Source organism: Talpa occidentalis, unplaced genomic scaffold (genome assembly GCF_014898055.3).
Source record: "Talpa occidentalis isolate TD23 unplaced genomic scaffold, MPIMG_talOcc4v2.1 talOcc4.4, whole genome shotgun sequence".
In the NCBI taxonomy this organism is placed as follows: Eukaryota; Metazoa; Chordata; class Mammalia; order Eulipotyphla; family Talpidae; genus Talpa; species Talpa occidentalis.
Window position 1 is genome coordinate 35407338 of NW_023604295.1, and position 25173 is coordinate 35432510.

At 39.5% G+C, this 25173-nt stretch overlaps 1 protein-coding gene across 1 annotated transcript in view; it reads left to right on the forward strand.

The window, feature by feature from the left end:
* Window positions 1-284: 284 nt before the first annotated feature.
* The window catches only part of TPRG1 (tumor protein p63 regulated 1), a 101756-nt gene continuing 76867 nt past the window's right edge, over window positions 285-25173 (forward strand). The window contains exons 1-2 of the mRNA XM_037524553.2: window positions 285-509; window positions 10114-10205. Coding sequence (XP_037380450.1) covers window positions 285-509; window positions 10114-10205 — 317 coding nt within the window. The remainder of the gene's footprint in view (window positions 510-10113; window positions 10206-25173) is intronic.

Genomic DNA, 25173 nt, shown 5'->3' on the forward strand with positions numbered 1-25173 from the left:
TTCAGCTTCCTAGCTGGTCCCTGGGATTAAAGATGGAACTACTTGCAGCCTTCTTTTCTCTGTCCAGAGCGACTCTGGTTCTCCCCAGTTGATTAGCCCTGCAGGACTGTGGAGTCTGTTACTGGGCTGCATTCTCAGGGCCTCTGTGTAGTTAACAGGTGGAGGCTCTGTTGGTTTTATGAACATCATTTGCTCACAGCAGCCTGTTTGCCGAAACTAGGACACAAGTGACTAATTTTTTTTTAATAAGAAGCTTGTTTCTCCCTATGTTTTAGGCTGAAGAAATGTCATCAATTGGAAGTTTTGAAGGATTCCAGCCTGTGTCTTTGAAGCAAGAGGGAGATGACCAACCATCTGAGACTGATCACCTGGCCACAGAGGAAGGGAACTCAGGGAAAGAGCCAGTACCACCAAGGTCTATTTCAAGGCAGCCAAGTCTAACCACATCAACACTTTATCCCAGTCCTTATCACCAGCCTTACATCTCACGGAAGTACTTCGTTACACGGGTAAAAAGATAAAATCCTCGGTGCTATTAAATACTTAAATGCTAAAAATTAATAATATCCTTCTATATAGCACATTTTCCCATATGTTTCACATTTGTTATCTCATATAATAGTCACAATAATGGTCCAGCCCCATTTTACAGGTGAACAATGTGAATTTCAGAGAAGTTGAAGGTCTATTTTTGTTCACCATATAGTATCAAGGAGAATCGGGTCCTCCACCTTCACTGGTCTTTAATTCCTTAGTCCTGTGTTCATACTAAACCAATTTTAAAGTATTAATGTTCTATGGAGAGAGCAGTAGAACAACTAGACTGTGCTTTTAAGGCTAGGATTAACTAGGATGTTAATCTAGGAGCCCAGAATGGGTACTTGTTGTGTGTTTGAGAAGACATGGGTGATGGAGTGAGCTGAACTTCAATCGTCTCCAGCGGGATGTGGCTATCAGGATGTGGGAACAGGCATTTTCAGATCTCAAACCTGTAGCTTCTACCTGGAACTGAGTTGTTTTCCCTGTGCATTGGAACTGGGAACATAATTGGATGGGTGACTAATGTGGTTAAGTCTTACATATCTAGATATAAAAATCATTATTTTAAAGTTCCGGTGTTTGGATCAAGTAGTGAGTGATTCATTGGTACTGTAGTGGCAGGAATGACACAGTGCAGGTTTTCTGATCTCATGCAGACCAGGTAAAGGAGGAGTCAGAGTCCTCAGTGGTTTTGCAGGTCTTTTTATTGGGATTTACCTGGTACACAGCAGGTAAGAGTGCTGGGGGGCCGGGAGGCTGGCAGGCCTCCCAGCCCCCACCAAGTCTTCATTCTATCTGGGCTCTCCGGCCTTGTCTCAGCTTCTGCTTCTCTGGCTTCTCTCTCGGCTTCTCTTTTGGCTTCTGCTGGCGTCCCCGTGATGCCGCCCTTAAAAGCACAGTCTTAGCCCAGGTGAATCCCATCTACCTATGCCCACTCCCTATTCCAGGTGCCCGCCATCAGGCATGCATTCAGGACCGCAAGGATCCATCATCTATCCTGATGGCAAGAGGGCAGAAAAGCCTGACATTTTTCCTTACCCTACAGGTACCTAATACATTTCTCTGTTTTGATCTCTGCTTCCTCCTTACAAGTCTATCTCAATCCTTCAACATTCCAAATAGTAAATACTGTAGTGATTAGATCATAGGCTACATCAGTTTAGAGTAAAATGAGAACTTGTGCATTGGGGTAACAGAGACCGTCTCATTTGTCAAGTATACATGAGACATTTCTTTGCTGGGCAATTTATTTCAGTTCAATCTCATAAGTATGTAGTGGTAAGACTTTGTATCTATTTATAAACTTTAGCTAATGACTCCTGATTTGGTAGCTTTTGAAATATATATATATATTTGGTTAAGGTAAAGTTTTAACAGAAGCAATTGAACGTGAGAGAAAGAGAGACAGAGAGAGAGAGAGAGAGAGAGAAGGTAAGTTTCCAGATTTATACTCATATCACATATATTCAGTAACTCATGCAAGGTGATTTGGTAGGTGTTATAATATGTATGTGTTTGTGTGTGTTTTAGCATATGTAGAGCATATGGTTTGTTTTTCAAAGTATATGAACTTAATTACATATGTAATGTTAAGTTATAAGCTACAACTGTGAAAGAAATTCAAAACATTTTAAGATTTTTGGTCTTTGTATTCATGATGTGTCAATCAGAGTTTGGTGAAAGAGAAACAACTGTGAGTGATACAGAATGAGGGATTTATGATTAGAAACTGGTGCAATTATGAGAATTGACTAAGGACTCTATACAAAGTTGTCTTTGCATCTGGTGAAGGATCCCAAGTTGCTATAGGTCAGCCAATTAGAACTTGTGAAGCAAATAGAGAAAAGCTGGATCCTGTATAGACTGGAATTCCTCATGATTAAATGAAATTCATGAGTTAAAACTAGGGCCAGAGTCTGTCTCCCACTAAGTTGAAACTTGAAAAGAAGAACACTTTCAGAAGAAGCTAATCCCTTTCTCCACTGAACTGCACAGTTTCCCAGCCCAGGGGTATTGGAATCTGAGGAGAGGGTACAGCTATAATACAGTGAGCTGTAGGTCCAGGTGCTGTCCCATGCCGGGTCAAATGAAGCAGGAGATAAGCAGCTCAGAATACAACTTGCCACAGAGCTGGGTGGCCTGCATGGCCACCCATCAAGGATAATGACTGATGCCTATTTGCTGCTTCTCAAATCTTACACAAATATCTCATGTGGTCTATACTAAATTAAAAGTAGACAGGACAAAAAAATTCTAGAAAATGTAAGCCCAGCTTACTTAAATCGATGCTGTCTAAAGCCACAGCAGTGGCTTTATTTGTTTGCAGGAAGTTATTATTTGTGTGATCTGCATAGCTTATAAAACAAAGGGCCTTGGGGCAACACTGTGAAGTAGGCAGAGAGGGCTTATCACTTGAATTTTAATGATAAACACATTGAAGTCTCAGCGGCTGGATGTGACCTGTGCAAGTCACAGAATATCAGTGGAGGAGTTGTAGCTAGAATCTGAATTTTCTGTCTGTAAGCCTAGTGCTTTTTCTACTAGCTTACCTCATTGATTTCATGGCCTCTTTATAAGGGTTTTTAATGACTGACTGATTTATGTGAAAAACAATGTCTTCTCCATCAGATGTATAGAAAACAACCTTAAGCTCTCAAGAGTTTGGGTAGGAAACCTTCTAATCTTATTAATGAATCTAAAGTAGAATTGAGGACTCTTGAGAAGCTATGAGGGCTACATCCCAAGGCACTCAACATTTACTCTTCTTCACATCAAGAGGTATAATATAAAAAGTTATTTTTAGCATATGGATATGCTGAATGTTCTTTAAAGCAGATGTGGATAATGAAAATCTAAATGTTGGTTCAACTGACACTTACAATGAAAAATATATTTTTGAATAAATGCAGGGATGATCCAGTTTTATACATTGTAAACACCAATCTGCTAATATAGTGCTTGGTAGTTGAGATAATGGCTGGGTGAATATATGTATGTGTGTGTGTTTGTGTATTCCTATATTTCCTCATCTGCAAAGTATGAAAAAAAGCCTAGTTTTATAATGGGGAGTTAAATTTCCTATCTTTACAAGAGTTCTTTGTACAGTTCATGACACAGTTATTAAAATTTCTTAAGCGGCAGCTCATTGTTATTATAAATATTTTTCTCTCTTTTTCATTAATTCAGCATTCACATTTCTGTCATTAATGTCATAGAGGATGCCATTAATATACTTGAGATATAAATGTAGATGTGTAGGACCTATAGTTCTAGTGGAGGATGGTAATTAATTTTCTCAAAGAATAATTAAATAAGACCAAGGCTCTGAATGATTCAGGTCTGAGATTCATCAAAAGCACTACTTCTTAGAATTGAAATGAAATCTGTAGATGTTCTACTTCTGGGCTTCTCAATCTTTATCATGCAAACAAATCACCTGGAGAGCTTATTAAGATGCTAATCTGACTTAGTAGGTCTGAGGTGAAGCCTTAGATTCTGCATTTATATAAATCTCTGTCCACAGATCACAGTTTCCTCCAAGGGGCTAGTCAAGTCTAGTTTTCAGAGGCAACTAAATCCCTATGAGGGATTGTGGTTTGCCCAGTGTCTTACCAGTTAGTGGTCACTGACTTGCCCAAGAGACCACCAAGCGGCAAAGCTAGGATTATAACCAAAATTTCCACATTCCCAGATCATAGTTCCATGACTCTAGGCAGCAATTAAAAATGATTTATTACAGAGTAAGAATGCTTAAAGCATATATGGTGCAAATTCAGGAGAGCAGTATATAATTGAATGGGGGTATTCCTTGGTCAAGCATTTTATTTGCTTAATGTTTTAAAATTGTACCAGAGAAGGTGATTTATTGAAAAATTTGGAAAATGTGAATAAGCAAAATAAAAGACACCATTAATCCCACTACTCAAAGTTAACCACAGAATATTGAACATGCTCTTAAACAATTTGGTGCATATCCTTTCTTACTTTTTTTCTTACATGTGCAATGTATTGTGTAAAAATATGATTACATGCCAAATATTTCCTGTTTCAGTAAGTATTCCCATAACACCATTTTTAACAATTTTGTGGCATCCCACTATAGAGATGCACTGAAATTTAACTTTTGCTGGTTATTTAGGTTGTTCCTATTTATATCTTTTAACTGGTAAAGGAAAGTTATTCCTTGGTTTGTTATGGCAGGATGACATTTAGTTTGTCAAGTGCCATGAGTAAGCACTCAATTCCATAAGTAGGATCAATTGCATGAATTTTAAATGTAAAGCTATTACATGGAAATATAAATTAATTCAGAACAAATAAGAGATATTTTTAGCAACATAATCTCATGCATTTGGTGTATTAACACTTCTGAATACCACATCGTAAAGAAGTAATTATAGACGTATTGTGTTCATTTATGGGTTCATTCATTCTAGCATGTTGCTTTTTTCTTCGGGCTATCATTTATTTATGGAAACTGTACCCTTTTGAGATAGCTTAGCAACATTATTGCTTAGAGCCAGAAGGCAGTTTAGATAATATCTAATCCAACCCCACAACACACAAAGGCAATGTGACTTTTCCAAGGTCACCCAGCAATTTGGGGATCATGTGGGGACTGGAAACTGAGATTCCTGGCACTTTCTACTAACCTGCCACTGCCTCTAACCTTGGACAATGAAAGAAGTGTTATAGTAATGAAAATCTGAACCACTAGCTATCAGTCTGCTTAGATAACCTTTTTTTCCTATTTTAGTTCATCAGCTATTATTGCTTAGCTGTATCTAAAAAGGGGCCTAGTGACTTCTCAGAACAAAAGTACCCCTCAAGGCTAATAACTCGAGGTATATTATGATAATCACTTTAGTTGTGGAGACTGATATTCAAAAGCAACTTCTTATGAAAGGAACAATACTTGATCTGCATGGGGAAAGATATTTTTAAACTCCCTGTAGGGCTCTATATTTGCAGATACCTTATCAGAAAGTTGAAAGCGATTAAGGATGGGGAATTATCTCTAAATTTATACTTAAGAATGTAAATTACATACAAACTAATGGGACTAAAACTATTTGATCTTTTAATATTTAATTAATGGTTCCCCCTGGCCTTTTTATAGCCTGTGTTCTATTGTGAGCAACGAGACTGTAATAAGCAGGTTTGGGACTTCCCATTGTGTAGCAAGATGTCATTGCGTTCATGACACTAATTTGGCTTTCAAACTTTCTCCTTTTCCCTCTTCTCTTACTATAGGGTTCCCTGTGTCTTGCTTTTGCATTGGGAACAACTAAATATATTAGTTGTATTGTTATTGTCTATGTGAGCTTCTTTCTGATCTAGAAATTACATATCTCACTGGGCAAAAGATTTCTCAATGCCTTTCTTTACACTCATGTCCCTTAAAGGGCATAATAAAAATGATATTTTTTTCTCAGAGACGACACTTAAGAAAAATGAAATAGGGTGCATTTCCTTCATTTTCAGAGAAAGACAAATTTGCTTGAATTTTACAATCATATAAAACTGAATGCTGGTATTAGTGCTTTTTGTGTATACCACAAAGTGATCCCTATGTGGGCATGATGAAACCTACAAGAGAGATCATTTTGTGTCCCAGTCCCTAGGAACATTCTCTCTTATACTGGCCCCTTCTTTATTGTCTAGTTAAGAAGTTCAGCATGCAATAAAACATGAGCAGAAGACATGAGTATTGGTTGTGTGGTAACTCTCCCAGGCTAGCTTAACTCAAGGAAATGAGGAAAAATATACATATGCCTTTGAAATGCCCTCAAGCAGATTTATTATGACTGAAGATATTCAGTGCGAGACTATTGGAGGAGATAAGACCAGGAAGGCGCATAGTGACTTACAAGTGAGGATTTCCCCCTAGTAATTTTTCTTAAAATTTAGAGGTGTCAATACTGCTTAGTTTTCTTTTATCTGTGATGAATAATACATATTTCCCTATTAGTTTAAGCTGCAAAAGTGTAAGAGCTAATTGCTCAGTGTGGTAGCCATTTGATTCCCAAATTCTGATACCAATATTTTTCTTTCTTTTTTTTTAAAGATTTAATTATTTATACATATAAGAGCTGGGGTACAGGCCAGAGATGTGGGGGTTGAGAGGATCTACCAGAGACAGAGTGGGGAATAGAACAGGCAATCTGACCAAAGTACACTGCTGAGGGGAGCAGTGGGTGAGACAGGAGAGGTCTGCCTCACCATGTGGGTTTCTCCTTGGCCGGCCGGGGATCGAAATCATGCTGCAGAGGCTGTGTATTGCTTCATAGAGCAGTGCTTAACCCCTGTGCCACCAGGGAGACCCTATTTTTCTTTTTTATCTCATATAAACAGTAAGGATGATAATAAAATATTTTGTCCTATGTTACCAAGTGTTTTACCATCTCCCAACAACTCCACTACAGTTAATCTTATTCATGTAACAGATCAGTTCACTGCTGTGTAGAATGAGAAGATGACTTGAGTTGCACAGTGAGCAGAAAATCAAATTTAAACCTTGTACTGCGCACAAGTCAAAGTGTTCATATACTTTATTTTATTTCCAACACTAAATGACTAAATTTATTATAGTAACTGATAATAACAAATAAAGGAGAGTAAAAAGCTTTATAGGAGCACAGTGAGTTACTATTCCATAAGGGCATAATCAACATTTCTATTGAAAGTAAAAGTATTTGGTAATCATAGACAGTGAGGACATTTACAGAGCTCTAGCCATTTACAGAGAATTCCAAACCATTCTGTGAAGAACACACTTTTTAACACTTTTTAAAAAGTGTAGTGCAAGGTCTCCATACTCAATGCCTGTCCATCAAGTTCCCAACCTATGGCAAACCACTGTGAACAGTTTCTAGATATTCCTCAATGGTTTCTATAAAGCTGATCCTTCAGGAATATACAAGCAAACACAAATATTTGCTTTTACCCTTCCTCTTCCATTTTACACAAAGGGTGACATAATTACTTTCGGAACATTTTTCTTTTGCTTAATGCATTTTAAAATCTTTCCATATTAGTGTAAATTTCCTCATTTTTTGGATATCTTCATCATAGTCTATTTTATGGATATGCCCACAATATATCTAACTAATTAATCTCTTATTGATAGGTATTTGGGTTACTTCCAATTTTTTTTTTTTACTATCCACAAACAAAGCTGCAAAAACACTTTATATGCATGTCATTTTACACATATGCAAGTATATCTGTAGAATAATCATAGAGGTATAATGTGTGGATCAAAGAGTAGATCAATTTTATAGATTTTGCCAATTGCTTTTCATAGAGAAGACAAGTTAAGTTTTTGAAAAATTTTGCATTATTTTCCTTCAAATATTTTTGGCAAAATGTCTGGCATAAAAGTGTTCAGCAAAATGGTTATTTTAGGATAATGTCATTGTCCTCCAATTCCACTTATTTATTTTTTTCTTCTAAAAGTATTAGTTTCACTACTGTGTTATATTATCTGAGGCAGAAATTATGTGAATACAGAAAAGGAGACAGGAAAAGTACCCATGATGAGTCATCAAAGAAATTACCAGTTTTGGGAAAATTTGACCAGTGGGCTTGGTGGCGTCAGGTGGCAGTACTGAGGATGGACGGAGAGGGGATTGTTATGGAACAACAAGGCACTTCCTCTTGGGTAGTTCAGTCCTGCCAGCAGTAACAAATGATTCAGGTACAACTTCCTCTGTTAGTAAGAACTCAAGACATATTTGATTAATGTCCTAGAGCTTACTGATTTCATGCCATTCAGGTTTCAGTAGGCTAGGATGCCATATTATGCTTCTGACAACCTTTCACCAGCATCAGAGGATAACAAGAAAGCCAGAAATCATTCAGTCTACTAAATGAGAGTCTGATTCAGCAAGAAATGTGTTAAAAGAATAAAATCAGAATCTCTTGGTATAAAATTTGTGATCATATTTTCTTAAAGAATTCTAGGAGGTTTAGACCATCATCTTGGCTCAGAAAACTTTGGTCCAGTTTACTCAGATGAAGAAATGGAAGTGAAGGAAAAAGGTAGTTGACTAAAGTTTACAGCATTAACTCATGATAGGTATGGCCTATGAAACCAAGTCATTCATCTCTGTTCAGGGTTTGTCTTGCCCATTTTCTAGAAGGACTGGGTTTGTGTGGAGTGTATTAGAGGGGGTGAGGAGAGATAAATAAGGTAAGCTCTGTATTGTTCATCCCCACTCCACTGACACAGCTCCATTCTTTTCCTGTTTTTCATGCATGGATTCCCACATAGGATTTTTCTTGACCGATGGACTCTGGCCAAAATGCTTAAAGCCTTTTAGCATAGATTGAAAACCCACATCTTATCACCACACCATCTTTGAGAGAAAAATGACATCCCTATTTCCTTTTATGAGATAAGGATCTCAGACTGGGAGGATTAAAATGTTAATATTTGGCATCAAAGCACTACTATAAAGAGAAGGTACCAGATTTTGCGATCTACATGTTAGTTGCATAAGGTTGAGGTTGAGGGCAACTTAATGTTTTGAAATGAAGAAATGAGAGATCTGGTTTCCTGTCTGTCTCTGCCATTTCTAAGCTGAATGAAGTGGAAAATGACTTCTCATATTAGACCCTGTTTTGACACCTATAAATGAAATGGTCTAGACTAGATAAGCTCTGAGTTCTACCTTTGCTACACATTGGAGTCATTTGGGATGCTTTTAAAAAGTCCTGATATAGTGATAGTGAGTCCCATCCACTAAGTTTCTTGTATAAATGGTCTGGTCTGTAGCCTTAGCATCAGGATATTTTTAAACCTGTGCTAGTTATTTTGATGTAAAGTCAAGTTTGGGAATGATTACCAAGAACAATGGTTCTCAGTAGAGTTTCATACCAACACCCTGATGTGGGAACTTGTTAGAAATACAAATTCTCAGCCCTACCCCAACCTGTTTAATCAGAAACTCTGGCTACCATGCCCAGAAATCTGCCTTTCAGGTGATTCTGATATGCACTGAAGTTTAAGAATCACTGAGTTGAACTATGTATTTCTTATCAGAACCAGTGTTAATCTACCAGAGGTAGACCCATAAGTAGGAAGATCTACTCAGAAAAGAGTGAAGAAAAAAGTGAGATGACAAAATAGTTTATTCCTAGGGATAGCTGAAATTTATGATCACAACATTAAAGGAATTTATTAGGTTTAATGTGATGTGCTCTTTGAAGAATGGAAGGTTTGACTCATTCATGTATAGATTTTTAAATGCTCTGAAATTCCTTTGGTCAGAAAAATTGTCCCCTGAAAATGTTTGTGTCTTCATTTCTGTGGGAAAGTATCAGTAAGATTATGAAAGACAGTTCTTGTGTCACTTTTGTCCCACCCAAGAAAGCTGCTCAGTAAATAAATACCAGAATTCAAGACTTTGTCTTCAGCAGGCAGCGCCAAGAACAAATATTAGAATGCAAGATCTAGCTTTCCCTTTTCTGATCAGCTTTCTGGAGGAGCTGCTGGGATATTCAAACTAATTATAACCAAAAAAACAGCTTAATCCTCTCTAAACTAGATCTCTTCCTCTTCTTATACAGCCAGGAGCCATTGAAACTGCCATGGAAGATTTGAAAGGCCACATAACTGAGACTTCTGGAGAGAATATTCAAGGGTTCTGGCTGTTGACTGAGTAAGTAGTTGTGATTAAGTGAAGGGCAGTGGAAAACTAGCATTTTTTTTTTCTTGACACCATTCAGCAGAATAGAAGATGGATCCATGAAAGAATTTCTCCAGGTTGCAGTGTAAGATAGTTGATTGTTATATCCACTTAGAGAGTAAAGTGTTGTGGTCAACTTTGCTGATGGTATGACCAGGTTTGATTCCTACAACTGTTTTCTTGACTAGTTGCTTCACTCAACTTGACTAGCTTAGGTCAGGTCCTCATTATTGCTCTCCAGTACTATTGCATAAAACTCCTAGCTCATCTTTCTGGTTCCAACCTCTGTCACTTACAGACACTCTTCCTTTAACCACATCAGGCCATGAACCATCTTACTCTGAATACACTGGAAAGGAAGATTATGAAAGAGGATGAATGAAGTCAACATATACCGTTTGAATTTTATCTTATACAATAGCATGAGTAGTTGAAATAGGAAAATCATGAAATATAGGGAAGGCAGGATTCTTATCCCAAAGTAGGATAAAAACTAAGTCTAACACTGAAATCCTTATCACTTTAATAACTTTACTCTTTCATCCCCAGACTTCTCTTAGAAATAAGAACCTACATTGCAAATGACAACATGGACATGATCATCATTTTGACATGCCCTGAACTCTTTTGTCTGTGTGATCGTTTATTTACTCATCAAGAGGGTGTTAGGAATGCCATAGTCTATACAATGATAAGTAAAATAATCACTATATTGATTAATAATGAGAAAGATAAATCTTTTCTTTTTATAACTAGGATAGTTTTCTTTTTTATTGTACATTATTTTTTGTTGAGTAACACTGGTTTACAGACTGTATGTGATTTAGAGGTATAAGTTCGCCTTCTTGAAATGTGTATCATACCTCACCTACAACCAAGGCATCCATAGTTCTCCACCATAATCCATTGGGTCCTCCTGCCTTTTTTGGTCCCTACACCACAGCTGCTCCCACTGGTAACTTCAATTCTACTTGGATTTGGATCAGTTTAGTTTTATCTTTTCCTTTGTTTTGTTTTTCTGTATTTCATATATGAATGAAATCATTTCATTAGGAAGAACAAACCATTGGTAAGGGCTATCTGGCAACTGTTTCCTATTTCTCTTTTCATTTATAATACACATTTATATAAAGAACAACAATGCTGGGTACATTGTGTGAATATGGAATTTCAAGTCATTGTATTATCTTGTTTGCTGTCAGACTTTCTTCCTTTGCACCTTGGAATCCATTTATCTTCTTTAGATGGTGACTTTTGTGTGTTTTAGTCTTCCTCTCTGCCAAATCCTCTTGCACTTCCCCACTTCCTGCTGCCCCTCATCAAAAACTACTTTCATTAAAAGCTCTGACTGCAGTCATGTCTACTGTAGGAATCATTTTCAAGTTCCTTTTGTTGCATGTTAGGCCTTAGAGCTGGCTGAGACTGTCTTCTTTCAATGGAAAGAGATGCCGGTTGTAAAAAACATGGCTCAGGCATCTATACTAAATGAATAAGCTCCAAGTCACTGTAACTGTCTAGGCCAAAAACATGAGAAGAGTTCATAGATGTTTTACACTCAAGTCTTGTTTGTTTGCCTGTTTGTTTGGAGACTATAGTGGATTAACGTACTGAAAGACAAAACAGTTACAGCAAAAACAAACAAGAAATGCTCCCCCTCACCACCCCATGACAACAGCAAAACAAACTATACAAACTTATAAATGCACAGGCCAGAAAAATGAGAGCCTAGATAATTCTTGTCCCCTTTATTCTTTTTTTTACAATGAACTAAAAGCCATCTATGCAGGTCTTATGAGTTAAAGGGACTGCAAAATAGACCAACTTCGCCAATCCCACCAACCATTCAAGACTTTTCAAACAAAGCACTCTGTGTGTGTATGATGGAAATCACTGGTCTTTATGCACATCAACCCTCAGATCCTTTTATGGAAATGAGAAAACCCTGGCTGCTTTCAAACTCACATTCAGATTTTAGAATGATGGGATAAAAACCCTTTGATGTTTATAGCACTTTCCAAAGTATTTTCATGCCCATGAACTTGCTTTATCTTCACTATACTCTTACTGGTTTTGAGATTTTCATTTTATAGATGAGAAATGGAGAATAAGGAGAAGTGGCCAGAAGAAGATCATGTAGTGATATAGTAAGGAAGATGAACTACACCCCTGCAGCAGCTGGGTTCTGATTCTTTCCCAAAGATTTATGGTACAGGTGAGGGATGATTAATGATCCCAGCTCAATCTTTGGTCACGCTGCGTGAGAATCCTAGAAGCAGGTTCATAGAAGAGGACAAGGTGGGAAATGCCAATGGGGAGGCACTGATGGGGGCAAACTGTGACTGTATTTATACTTTAGGAAGATGACTAAAGGTCACAATTCTTTATTCAACACGCTTGGGAACAGTTAGAAGTCAGATTGATACTTTTATAGATTTTAGAAAGGTAAAAAAAAATGCATATACTGTGTTTTTTTTTTAATGCCCAACTAGAGGTCTGGATCAGCCTCCTATAATCAATTACATTAATATTTTTGTAGGGGAACATATGATATTAAAAATAGAATACATAGCTTTATGAGGGGTGAGGTCCAATTTTAGTACAATGTAAGTTTGCCCTGCAGTAGCCACCTTCAGAACTTTGTTGAATTTGGTATCATGGGTGAAGTTTTGTGACCTGTCTCTATCTGAAATGTGAAGGGTCAGTGAATGCATGGGTGACAAGTTAGATACATGTACAATATCAATGAAGATTGGATCCAGTGGTGTGCTGGAGTTGGTTCACAAAAGCTCAGAAGAGGCAAGTGGTACAATTTCAGGAATTTTGATAATCAGCTGTTAGTAATTACAATTAATTATGTAGTTTCACACCAAATAAATAAATTTTTTTAGATTTATTTTTTATTTATGTATACATACAAGAACTGGGGTGTAGGCCAAAGGTGTGTGTGGGGGTGGGGTAAGAGGACTCACCAGAGACAGAGTGGGGAATAGAACAGGCAGATCTACTGAAATACACTGCTAAGGGGAGCAGCAGGTGAGACAGGAGAGGTCTGCTGTGCCTTATGGATTTGCTCCCTGGCCAGGGATCTAACTTAAGCCACAGTGGCTTGACAGTGCCTAGACTTAACCCCTTGTACCACAAGGGAGGTCCTAAATTAAATTGTAAATAATGACAAAACACTCCAAACTCACAGGACTCCACAATGCATTACACTGCCCTGATTTTTCTTGATAAAGCCTTTCCCTCTTGTGCAACGATTCCGTGTATGCCCCTGAGTAAAATGTAGCTGTGGATCCTCCAGCAGGAACATGTTGGGGAAACTCAGAATTCTTTCTCTTGGGCTTGGTGGAGCCACTAAAAGTGTGCAGGACAGCTCTGCTTCATTTAGAAGGGTCCTCCAGAAGAAAGCTCTGTACTAGATGTGTAAGTAAAAAGAAGCATCTTGAGAGATAAAGGAATATCAAGAAATAGGGACTGAGGGCTATTTCCCAGGCCCCAGGCACAGGGGCCTCACAGAAGACAGGCCCCAAAGCAGTACTGTGTGTAAATGATCTCACACCTGTTATTACATTTGATCCTCTAACAGACCCACAGAGAAAGGCAGGAGGAACTATTGGCTTTATTTTATGGATGAAGAAACCCAGAGATTAAATGACCTGTCTAAGGGCAACCACTTATTAAGGGTCACAGGAGGGCTTGACTTCATGGGAACTCTCTCCCAGCCTCGCTGTCTTCGCGTCACACTGCTCTTGCTGCCTTCAAGATTTTTCATCTCCCAACACAGTGATCACTGCAGTTTAAATGGTTCAATGATCTTTGAGCCTGTGTCTGGTTTCTTTGTTGATTGTCTATTGTTCAAGGGAGGAGGGTCAGAGATTCATTGAGCAGGTTTAGAAACCTTTTCCTCTCCTGCTTTCTCAAGTTTGTGCTGTTCATCTAACTTTATTTAGACTTGTCCCAGAATCAACTGAAAAGTCAGATACCTAGAGGGGATGGTGGGGACCACTGATGGGTTAAGGTTAATCATACCATTTTCTTGTCACAGTTAATTATGTTATGAAGCAAGATGGATTACTTCCCTCATAGATAGTATTGCTAGTAATAATTAAAATGTGAAAAGACCAGGCCTCCCTGGTTGCACAAGGGATTAAGATGCACACAACCTATGAAGCTGTCTGCAGCCACTGCAGCATGAGTTCGATCCCCGGCCAAGGAGCTACCCACATGGTGCAGCAGACCTCTCCTGACTGGCCCGCTGCTCCCCACAGCAGTGTATTTCACTCAGTATGCCTGTTCTGTTCCCACTCTGTCTCTGGTGAATCTTCTCACCCCCCCCCCACCTCTGACCTGTACCCAGTTATTGTATGCACAAATAAATATTTTTTTTAAAAATGTGAAAAGACCAATAAAACCAATAAATTAGGGATTCCTGATCCTTTTTAATCATGAATAGTAAAAGTACTGTGCATATTATCATTCTGAATTAAATCTTCTACCTAACCCTATGTCAGCATATTCTAAACCTTTGTTGCGGTCTTGGAATCTGCAACACCCGGGAGCAGGTTAGCAATGCTGTCCTTGGGGACCCACCCCACTCACACCCGAATCTGCATTTTCACAAGATCCCCATTTGATTCCTAGGCCTATTATAATTTGAGGAGCCCTGGTCCATATCACTCTCATTCTCATGAAGTCTGAGGACTTCCAGGGACTTTTACTGTCTCCATGCTGTCCTGTTGCACCTTTAAGATCCTGCATGCTATGGTGTGAGTTTTCCTCTTTGGTCTTAACTGTTATGTCCCTTTATAAATTCTGCTATTCAGATTGAAATGCCTGTCATTCCCTCAAAGTTCTTGGCACAGTTCCTTGGCTGCATGGCTGTACTCATCCAATTTGATCTGTTTTGTTTGACTTTCTGTCCTTCCAGACCTTTCCTGTCCTTCAGGAGAAGTATGTCCATAAAGCCTTTCCCTATTGATTTATCCAAAATAATCTGTTCTCTTTTCTTTGTGCTTATATCAGACTACATAACATAGTTCCCTGGGCATTTTGTGAGGAAACATTCCTTGAGGCAGGGCCCAATTCTGATTCAGGTTTGTCCAACCCCCTCTCTGCCCAGTGCTTAGTGCAGACTCTGGCCATAGTAGAGAATTCACACATGCCACAGACTTAATTTGGATTTTTTTCCCCAAATATTTATTTATTCATGCATACAAAAGCTGGGATACAGACCAGAGATGCAGTGGGTGAGAGGGCTCACCAGAGACAGAATGGGGAGCAGAATAGGCATATTGACTGAAATACACTGCTGAGGGGAGCAGCAGGTGAGACAGGAAAGTTCTGCTGTGCCATGTGGGTCACCTCCCTGGCTGAGGATCAAATTTATGCTGCAGTGGCTGCGGATAGCTTCATTGTGCTGTGTCTTAACCCCTTGCGCCACCAGGGAGACCCTGATTTGGATTTAATTCTGATAGAGTCATGTAGTATTTGAAGCCTTTCACCAACACTACCAGGGTCCATTGATGAAGTCCTGCCTCCTTACCCTGGGCCTCCAAGCAGCCCTAAGCCCAATGAGACTTGTCTCCATCCTTGGATGAAAGCACTCAGGCTAAAAAGAACCTCAAATCTATCAAGATGTTAATGACCTGTGGCAGTACTCTGGCAGCAAGAAAAGCACCTCTGTTGCCAGAATCCATTTATACTGGGTGGGTGTTTTCGACAACTACTTAATTAAACGCATTGCTTTTCTCTATAAATTCCCCATGGCAGCAGCCTCATCCAGATAGTTAATGGTCCCTGAGTGACCTGAATTATAGGACAGTGAGGGCATTTAGTTACTGCAGTCACAAATGTACTTGGAAGTGTTGGTTTTCCCAAGACTGCTACCAATTAGGGTGGAGTCAGGAGCCTAGAGGAGAAAAATGTCTGAGGTAGCTAAATGCCTCCAACACTTACTAGTTATTTGACCTTGGTTGTGCAAATGTCTTCATCTTCTGGGCCCCAGTTTCATTGTTTATAAAGTGGAAATACAGAGCATTATTAATTTAAGGATTCAAATATAAATATATATGTATACATATATATATATAAAATGCTTAAAATATTTGCAATTTTTGCATGTGCCATGCCTTTTTTAATCCTTACTGTTATTGTTATTATTAATTCATATTCATTTATTCACATGTTCATTTATATATTTACCAAGCTCCATCTGTAAGACAGACTCCACCATAAAGTGTTAAAAATACAGAGGCAGATAATTAAAAAACAAGATTTCCATCTTCAAGGAACTCTGGAGAAAGAGGGCATGTGATTGAAATCTGCATGCACATGAATAGACAGTCCTGCACATGATTCTATGGGAAGACAGACCTCACTGTGGCTGTATTGTTGACTTGGGTTAAAGGGCCCTCCAGAATTAAAAAAAAGGATGAGAAATTTCTTTCTTCTCTTTTTTTTTTAAGATTTATTTATTCATACATATAAGAACCAGGACACAGGTCAGACATGGGGGAGGGTGAGAGAATTCACCAGAGAGAGAGTGGGGAACAGAACAGGCAAACTGAGTGAAATACACTGCTGAGGGGAGCAGCGGGTGAGACAGGAGAGGTCTGTCACACCATGTGGGATTCTTGCTGGCTGGCCAGGATCGAACCTGCTCTGCAGAGGCTGCAGACAGCTTCACAGTGCTGCGCTCAACTGCCTCCGCCACCAGGGGAGGCCCAAGGATGAGAAATTTCTTAAAAATATGTAATGGAAAGGCATTCTAGGAAGAGGAAAGTATATGTGCAAGTAGCAGAGAAAGACTTAGGTAACCACAAAAGTTCAATGTAGCTGTGTTATAGTGAACAAAAACAAACTGGAAAAGTCAAAAGGAACCAGAAGCTGATGAATAGAGAACGCCAGGTTAAAGAGTTTGGATTGCATTTTTTTTTCCAGAGTCACAAAATCAGAGCTCCATAGGTCATTACCATTCTGCTTAGTGTTTTTCAAAATTTGAATTTTAATGGAATAAATAGGGTATGTACTCCCAGTTTGCCAACACATTGCCTCTGTTCATTGCTTTACACTGCCCCTTCTTCGTTCCCTTGATGCAGGAGCCCAGCTCTTATCCACTCATGACAGCCAACAGAGTACATCTCTTCCATACATGCTCGATGACCTTATCTTGGTATCTTGTAATAAGGGATGGTAGGAAAATTTATATCAATGAAGTGGAATCTGGGTTTCTTCTTCTTCCTCCTCCTCCTTTTCGTCTGTACTTTAAAATTTGTTCAATATTTGTCACACACCATAACCTTTATGTTTCATTCATGATCACTGTAGGCATATCTGTCTTAAGCAACTGAAAGACATCAACTAGGTTGTTGGCATTATTGGAAGGGCGTTAGGGTCTGGAAGTAACTCCATGGTAATTTAAACTTAGTCTTGATTACTTAGGGGCCTGCCAATGTGTGTTATTAAAGCAAACAAATAAGACCTCAGTCTTAATATTGGGACTAGCAACATGTTTAGACCACTACAGCTGTGATACAAACAACTATTATAACATCTTATAAATAAACATGCTGCTTAATTCACAAACAGTACATTAACTCCACTCTGTGGGCTTCTAAGGTTGTCCCAAAATGCCCTGTTTAAGGTAATGTAGGGGGGGTCTAACTTGAAGAATAATCAGTGTGAAGGGGAGAAAGTCTTTGATTTCACTGGTCTTACCTCTAACTGGAGTGCTACTCTCCCCCCTTTTTTTTTTTAATCATTATAAAATTACCGCTCTGTCCATGGCAATTTTCTTTGTTCACAAATCTATATTTTTATTAATTTGGCACAGCATTTCAGAAGTTAAAGGGTTCTTAAACTTTGGAGTTCTTTCTACTGGGCTGACCAGTGAGATTTTAGAAAAGATTAATTTTAGATAGAATAATCTTTTATTATTAAAAATGTTGTCAAAAGGTAAAGGAATTGGAATAGCTAAAACAATTGTGTAAAGAAAAGCCCCTTGCTAGTAATTATAATCTTCTTCTGTGTACTCCAGCCCCTGGCCACAGCTGATTGGACAAAGAGGATCCAACCCACTAGTTGGCCTGAGAGCCAAAAGTAGAGCTTAAAGGAATGATGGGGTCAAAGAGAATCTTCTATTTTGAGAATTTGAACAGAAAGACACACAAGTATAGAGGCCAGTTAGTTATGAAAGCAGATCTGAAAATTTATGAACAATCAGGAATAAGGAGACAATTGGCATAGGCAGGCAGACCCAAAGTGGAACAAATAATACTAGCAGTAAGCAGAAAGAACACACCAGTCTAAAGCAGGCAGATGAGATTTGTAGAGAGACTCCTGGGACTCATGACAGAGACTGGCCCTTCAAGAGGACCCTGCATTCCTTGTAACTTTCCAGGTTTCCTAAATCCTAACTGTGCTTTGGTTCCTGTTCTTGGATTTCTGTGGGATTCCTCAGAATATTTTAATAACACATCGCTTCTTCTTGGACTTGCCTGATCTGGGCTGTATCTCCTGTATCCAAAGAGTTATTAACTAAGATAGGACAGTAAGCAGACATCTCTCCCATTTAAAAAATAAAACAATGGTGGTGGCAAGACGTGAGCATTTGTTGTATCTTGTCCCTCTGTTCTTCCCTCTCTGCCGCCTCCTCAAAATTAAGCCTTGTTCTCCTGCCAGCTTCCTTGGCTTCTGATCAAGTGAGTCCCCTAAAGTGAATTCAGGGGAGGAGAGAGCCCCTTAGGGGGTGGGCCTCTTGTTAGTGCATGGTGTGCTGTGGATGACTTGAACTATTCAGCAGCTATTCAATCGTTTTGTGGAAAAGAGAGAGAATGGGGTGTACCCAGTCTTCTCTTTGTGCAGCCTTTAAAATAACCTTAGTGATGGTACTGTGATAGGGAAATCAGGGTTGTCTGGCTGAGTAGAAAAAGTAATTGGGAGAAGCAGTTAGCTGGAGTGCACAAGGCCCAGACAGTGGGGTTACACAAGGTGGATGCTGGACTTGGCTCTATCACATGGTGATATATGCTGGTCACTTTATTTTTTTTAAAGATTTATTTATTTTTATACAAGAGCTAGGGTACAGGCCAGAGGCGTGGGAGGGTGAAAAGGTTCACCAGAGACAGAGTGGGGAGCAGAACAGGCAGAAAGACAGAAATATACTGCTGAGGGGAGCAGCAGGTGACACAGGAGAGGTCTGCCATGCCATGTGGGAATCTCCCTGGCTGACCGGGAATCGAACCCATGCTGCAGAGACTCTGGACAGCTCCACAGCACTGTGCTTAACCCGTTGTGCCACCAGGGAGTCCCGCCTATCACTTTACTAAGGTGAGATTTTAGAAGGGTTGGTTCCTCCATCTGTGAAGTGGGGAACAATGACCATATAATGTGAAAAACATTCCTAAATTGTGAAGAAATGGTGGCTGTTCCAGAACATGATCTGGCTTCTGTTTAAATCTCCTTCTACCCTCCTCCTTGATTCTTTACTTCAGTTAAATGGGCTTCCTTGCTGTTTAATGAAACATAATGGATCCCATACCTTTGTATGGACTCTTCACTTAACTTCAAATATCATTCCCATAGATTTCTCTGCCTCCTTTTAATCCAGGTCTCTATATTTATATGTCAATTTCCCTCTATATTTATTTGTCTGTGTCCCTTTCTGGAATGTATGTATGAGAGAAAAAGGAGATGGTTTGGTTCACCACTATACCACTAGTCTGGGAGTGTGATAGCTATTCAATGAGTATTTTGGATCATTAAGGAGTATTACATCTGGATTGTCTACCTGGTATTGCTTTTCTAAGAAATGCCTTTCTTATGCCACATAAGAGATTCTGTTGCAAATCAGTCATATACAGCAAAAACTCTTAGCTACTGTCCTTGTGACTTCTGGTTTGGGCTCATGTTTGACTCTACTGTTGGCTTCTATGACCTTGTACCTAAATAAGTGTTGGGTGGCTTCTGCAGTTGACATTCTCATGTTTTCTGCTAGGTTTTTATTTCAGATACTCTTGGTCCTTATCTTTGAAGGAAGCCACCTACAAAGTGATCTCCACATAAAATGGTTTATATATTTTAAGTCAGAGTAATTTAAACATAACTTATAATTTCTTTCTTTCTTTCTTTCTTTTTTAATATTTATTTATTTATACAAGCACTGGGTATAGTCAGAAGCGTGGGAGGGTGAGAGAATTCACCAGAGCCAGAGCAGGGAACAGAACAGGCAGACTGACGAAGTACACTGCTGAGGGGAGCAGCAGGCGGCAGGAGAGGTCTGCGCGCCATGTGGGACCCTCACCCCTGGGATCCCCGGCCCCAGGGATCGAACCGGAGCTGCAGAAGCTACCAGAAGCTTCGCAGCCTAGTGTTCAATCGCTGCGCCACCAGGGGAGGCCCCATAACTTATAATGAAAAAAATGAAAAAAATGAAAAAAATGAAAAAAATCCAACTGTGTCAAACAATGAGGCAAAAGGACAGACTTTTCACATTGTATGTAATTAATGATTACTCTTTTAATTGTTAGAAAATTAAAATAGAAATATTTTGTATAGCAGAGAACAATAATAAGTCTAAGTTCTCTTTAAATGTATTTATTCCATCCATCCATTAATTAATTTGGGAATTCAATGAATTGTTGCACAAATATTTAAGGGGAATTAGGAAGAGTCCTCCCCCTCTCTTTCTCTCCTTCTTACTTATTTTCATGATCATGGCTATCATGTTAATAGCCTATAATAATCGAGTATTTCATATCTACTTTGCACTATACCTTGTACTCCACATGTACTGTAATACTCTTTTAGGTTCACAACAACCCTGTGAGATATATACTATTGTTTTCTTCCTCGTGGAGATGTGGAAACTGAATTTTAGAAATGGCAAGTACCTTTTGCAAGATCTTATAGTAAATAGGGGGCCATAGCTGCATCTCTAACTCCAGACGTGTATGATGGAAAACTCACCACTACCCAGGAATCAAATTCTTGAAATCTAAGAGGAATATAAAATATAAGAAGGAAAAGACTACTTTCTAGTTAAAATGAATCTTAAGATACTAGGAATCTTGACAAGATGGTCAAGTTCAGTTTGCTTTCAGGGAAAGGACATAAAAAAAGAAACTAATTTCATGATGCAGATTCTCTGTGCCAGGACTAGGGTAGACTAAGATGTGAGATAGCGGTGCTCTCTAGTCTGAGTTATGCTGGCTGGGCAATAAGTGGCACAGGAAGCTTCATTCTGAAGTTTAAAAAGCTTTTGATAAAGTGAGGGTAGGAATAACCGGAGGCATTCCAATCTGGACTGCTGGGTAAATCCACACATATTTTTCCTGTGCCACCAAAAAATTCTTCAGCTCTAGAGTCGAAGAAGGTCTGCCTGAGTGACTGAAAACTGTGCGGTAGATGTGACTCAGATTCTTCCATTGACTCCTGAAAACACTATGGCCAGAATCTTAGTTCTGCCATTGCATAACTTTTGAAAGGGTATAATGCCTGGGATTTCATCTCAGAAAACCTGAATCAGAATCTTTGTGGGTGCTATCCTCCATTTAAATTTTTTTTAAAGCTTTATTTATTTATGCATATAAGAACTGGCATACGGGGCCTCCCCGGTGGCGCAGCAGTTGAGCGCTGGGTTGCGAAGCTGCCTGCGGCCTCTGCCGTGCCGGTTCGATCCCCGGCTGCTCCCCGGCCACTGGAGGAGGGTCCCACATGGCGAGCAGACCTCTCCTGCCGCCCGCTGCTCCCCTCAGCAGTATACTTAGGTCCTTCTGCCTGCTCAGCTCCCTGCTCTGGCTCTGGTGAATTCTCTCACCCTCCCGCGCTTCTGACTGTACCCAGTGCATGTGTAAACAAACAAACAAACAAACAAACAAATAAATAAAACATGCCTCTATTTAAAAAAAAAAAGAAAAGAACTGGCATACAGGCCAGAGGTCCAGGATGATGGGAGGATTCATCAGAGACAGAGTGGGGAGCAGAACAGGCAAATCCACTGAAATACACTGCTGAGGGGATCAGTGGGCGAGACAGGAGAGGTCTGCTGTGCTGTGCCATGTGCATAGCTCCCTGGACAGGTATCTAACTTGTGCTGCAATGGCTGCAATTGCTTCATAGCACTGAGACTTAACCCTTTGTGCCACTAGGGAGCCACTCCCTTGCCCCCATCCTCCATTTTTAGTGTAATCCTGTTTTCACAATTTTCATTTGTATTCTATGCAAATGATGGAGGACAAGAATAGAAAAACTGGAAAGGAGATACAAGGTCAAGAAACTAACTCACAGGCCTCCCAGGTGGCGCAGTGGTTGAGAGCTGGGTTGCGAAGCTGCCCATGGCCTCTGCGGCGCCAGTTCGATCCCCGGGTGCTCCCCGGCCACCGGAGGAGGGTCCCACATGGCGCGCAGACCTCTCCTGCTGCCCGCTGCTCCCCTCAGCAGTGTACTTCAGTCCTTCTGCCTGTTCTGCTCCCTGCTCTGGCTCTGGTGAATTCTCTCACCCTCCCGGCTTCTGACTGTACCCAGTGCATGTATAAACCAAACAAACAAACAAATAGATAAATAAATAAGACATGCCTCTAGAAAATTAAAAAAAAAAAAAAGAAACTAACTCACACAAGGAGATGGGGTAGAGGGGATTAGTGTAAGCCATTAACCCAGTTACAGAAATCAAAACCCTTAGGCATCAAAGCCCAGATCAGGAGGCACAACACCCAAAAACTATCAGACTGCTATAGGGAATGTCAAGAGCACAAACCATCAACCCACAAAGATGAGCCCCTCCCTGAAGATGATAAAACCTAACTGCTGCTCACCTGTGACTATGCAGGTGCTTCTTTCACCAGCTCTCTCCCTTTGCAGGACAGCAGCCTTCTACCTGCCCTCAGCTCTCCTCAAGGCTGCCCGCCTGCATGCAAACCTGTCCCTTTGGGGCACCTCTTTCTCCTGCTTGTGTCTATGCAAGTGTCCTTCATTCTTCTGTCCCTTTCCCTAATAAACCTGCTCTTTAAATATAACTAACGTCTCTGTCTCATGGAGAAACTTACCTGGGAAACTTGCCTTGTGCTGTTGAAAGGGGAACTCTGGTGAAACCTTTTCCAGAGTGAACCCAAGGACCCCGCACTCCAAATCCACAGACTCCAAAAACATCTTTCATCTCGTAAGTCATCCTCTACATGTTCTTGTACATGTTTTCACATACACGTCCTTGTGCATGTCATTCCTTCTTTCTAAAAGTAATTACTTTGTCTACCTTCTGCATCAAGCTCTCTCCTGCCCATCCTTCAATCCCTTTTGATAGCATGCTGCATGTAGAGCCTGGCCTGACTTTGTACATGGGTTTAGATGCCTTTCTGTAGAGCAAAGCAGTTAGTGAAAAGCATGAAAGAAGACTCCCTCAGTTTGAATTCCAGTTTCAAAACTACTGACTGTATGACTTTGGGGAAGTTATTTAATCTTTTAAAGCTTTAGTTCCTCAACTGTAAAGTTGCAATAATGATGCTCCCTTCCTCACAAGGTTGCTGTGAGCTGAGATGAAGTCATCCATGTGACGCACTTAGAGTAAAAACTCAATGTAAGCATTCAGTAAATGTTAGCCAATGATTTTGAGAGTACTGCATTCAAATTTGCATCTTATTATTTATTGCTCTTTACTGTAATAATAATTTACTTATCTTACTCCCACATTAGATTTTAATTTTCATAAGAGCAGGGACCATCATTAAGGACTTTATGAACACCTATATACTGTCTTTAATATAGCATTAACACTACTCATTATTTGTTGATTAAATGGAGATATTTCATTACCTAACCCATTGGTTGGAGGTTTGGTAAAATAGAGAGCTGAAGAGTTTAAAGAAAAACATGCCTAGGATGAATCCTGACAAAGTTATTTAGAACAAGCTAGCCTGTGTTGGTCAGCTCAGGCTGCTATGACAAAATACTATAGACTTGATTTTGGAGGGACACAAAATCAACTTCCGAGACTCAGTTTCCTCACCTCAACCAGGATCGATTGGTGAATATTAAAAGAGACAATATGTTCATAATACCTAATCCAGAGAAGACACCAGTAAATGGAAGCTTTTATTATTTAATTAAGAAACAATTCATAGCAACTATTCATATATTAAATCACAGAAGTTTCAGGTCTGATATATTACACACATGTGCATATCACACATATGTGTAAATACATGTAAATATACACACATATACATAAATTACATATGTATAACTTTCCAACTAAAATAGATTTTTTTTTAGTTTCCATTATATTTTTAGGGCTTATAAACACTTTTGCTTTCTGGGGAAAAAAATGATTATTTTCTTTTCTGTAATCAACTGGATTTCCATGAAACTCCATGGTGGAAATTATCATACTGAAGAAAATACAGTCTTTGTGGATACATATGTGGATGTTTATAGGTCTGTCCTGTCTGTGGTTTATGGAGAGACTCTGTCTGTTTTGCATTGAAACACAATAAAGAAGTGTTGAAGAAATGGATGAATTATCCTGAGGTCTTCCTTTCTGTACAGTCGAAAGGGTCATCTATATTTTGCAACTTGTGCTTCTCCAACACTAAGGTCTTTACCAAACAGCTGGCAATGAAGTATTATAAGAGAAAGTTCTTCATGGGCATCAAATAAGTGCCTGAAGTTTCTTTGTCTCAGGCCTGTATGCAATGGGCTGGGAATCTAGAGACTTGAGTCTGTGGACTTACAGACGTGTGTTATTATCAAATCTCATCACACCTTTAGGTGGCTTCTTAGCTCTTCCCTATGTGATCTCACCTCCTAGAGAACTGTGTTTTCCATAAGAGTTGGGTGTATTTCCCAGTATTCCCAATAGCTAGCTCAGAGTCTGGCACAGGACTGACTGAATGTGGTGGTGAGGAGGTAAATGAACCATAGGATTTCAAGTCAGGACACTTGGGAACTG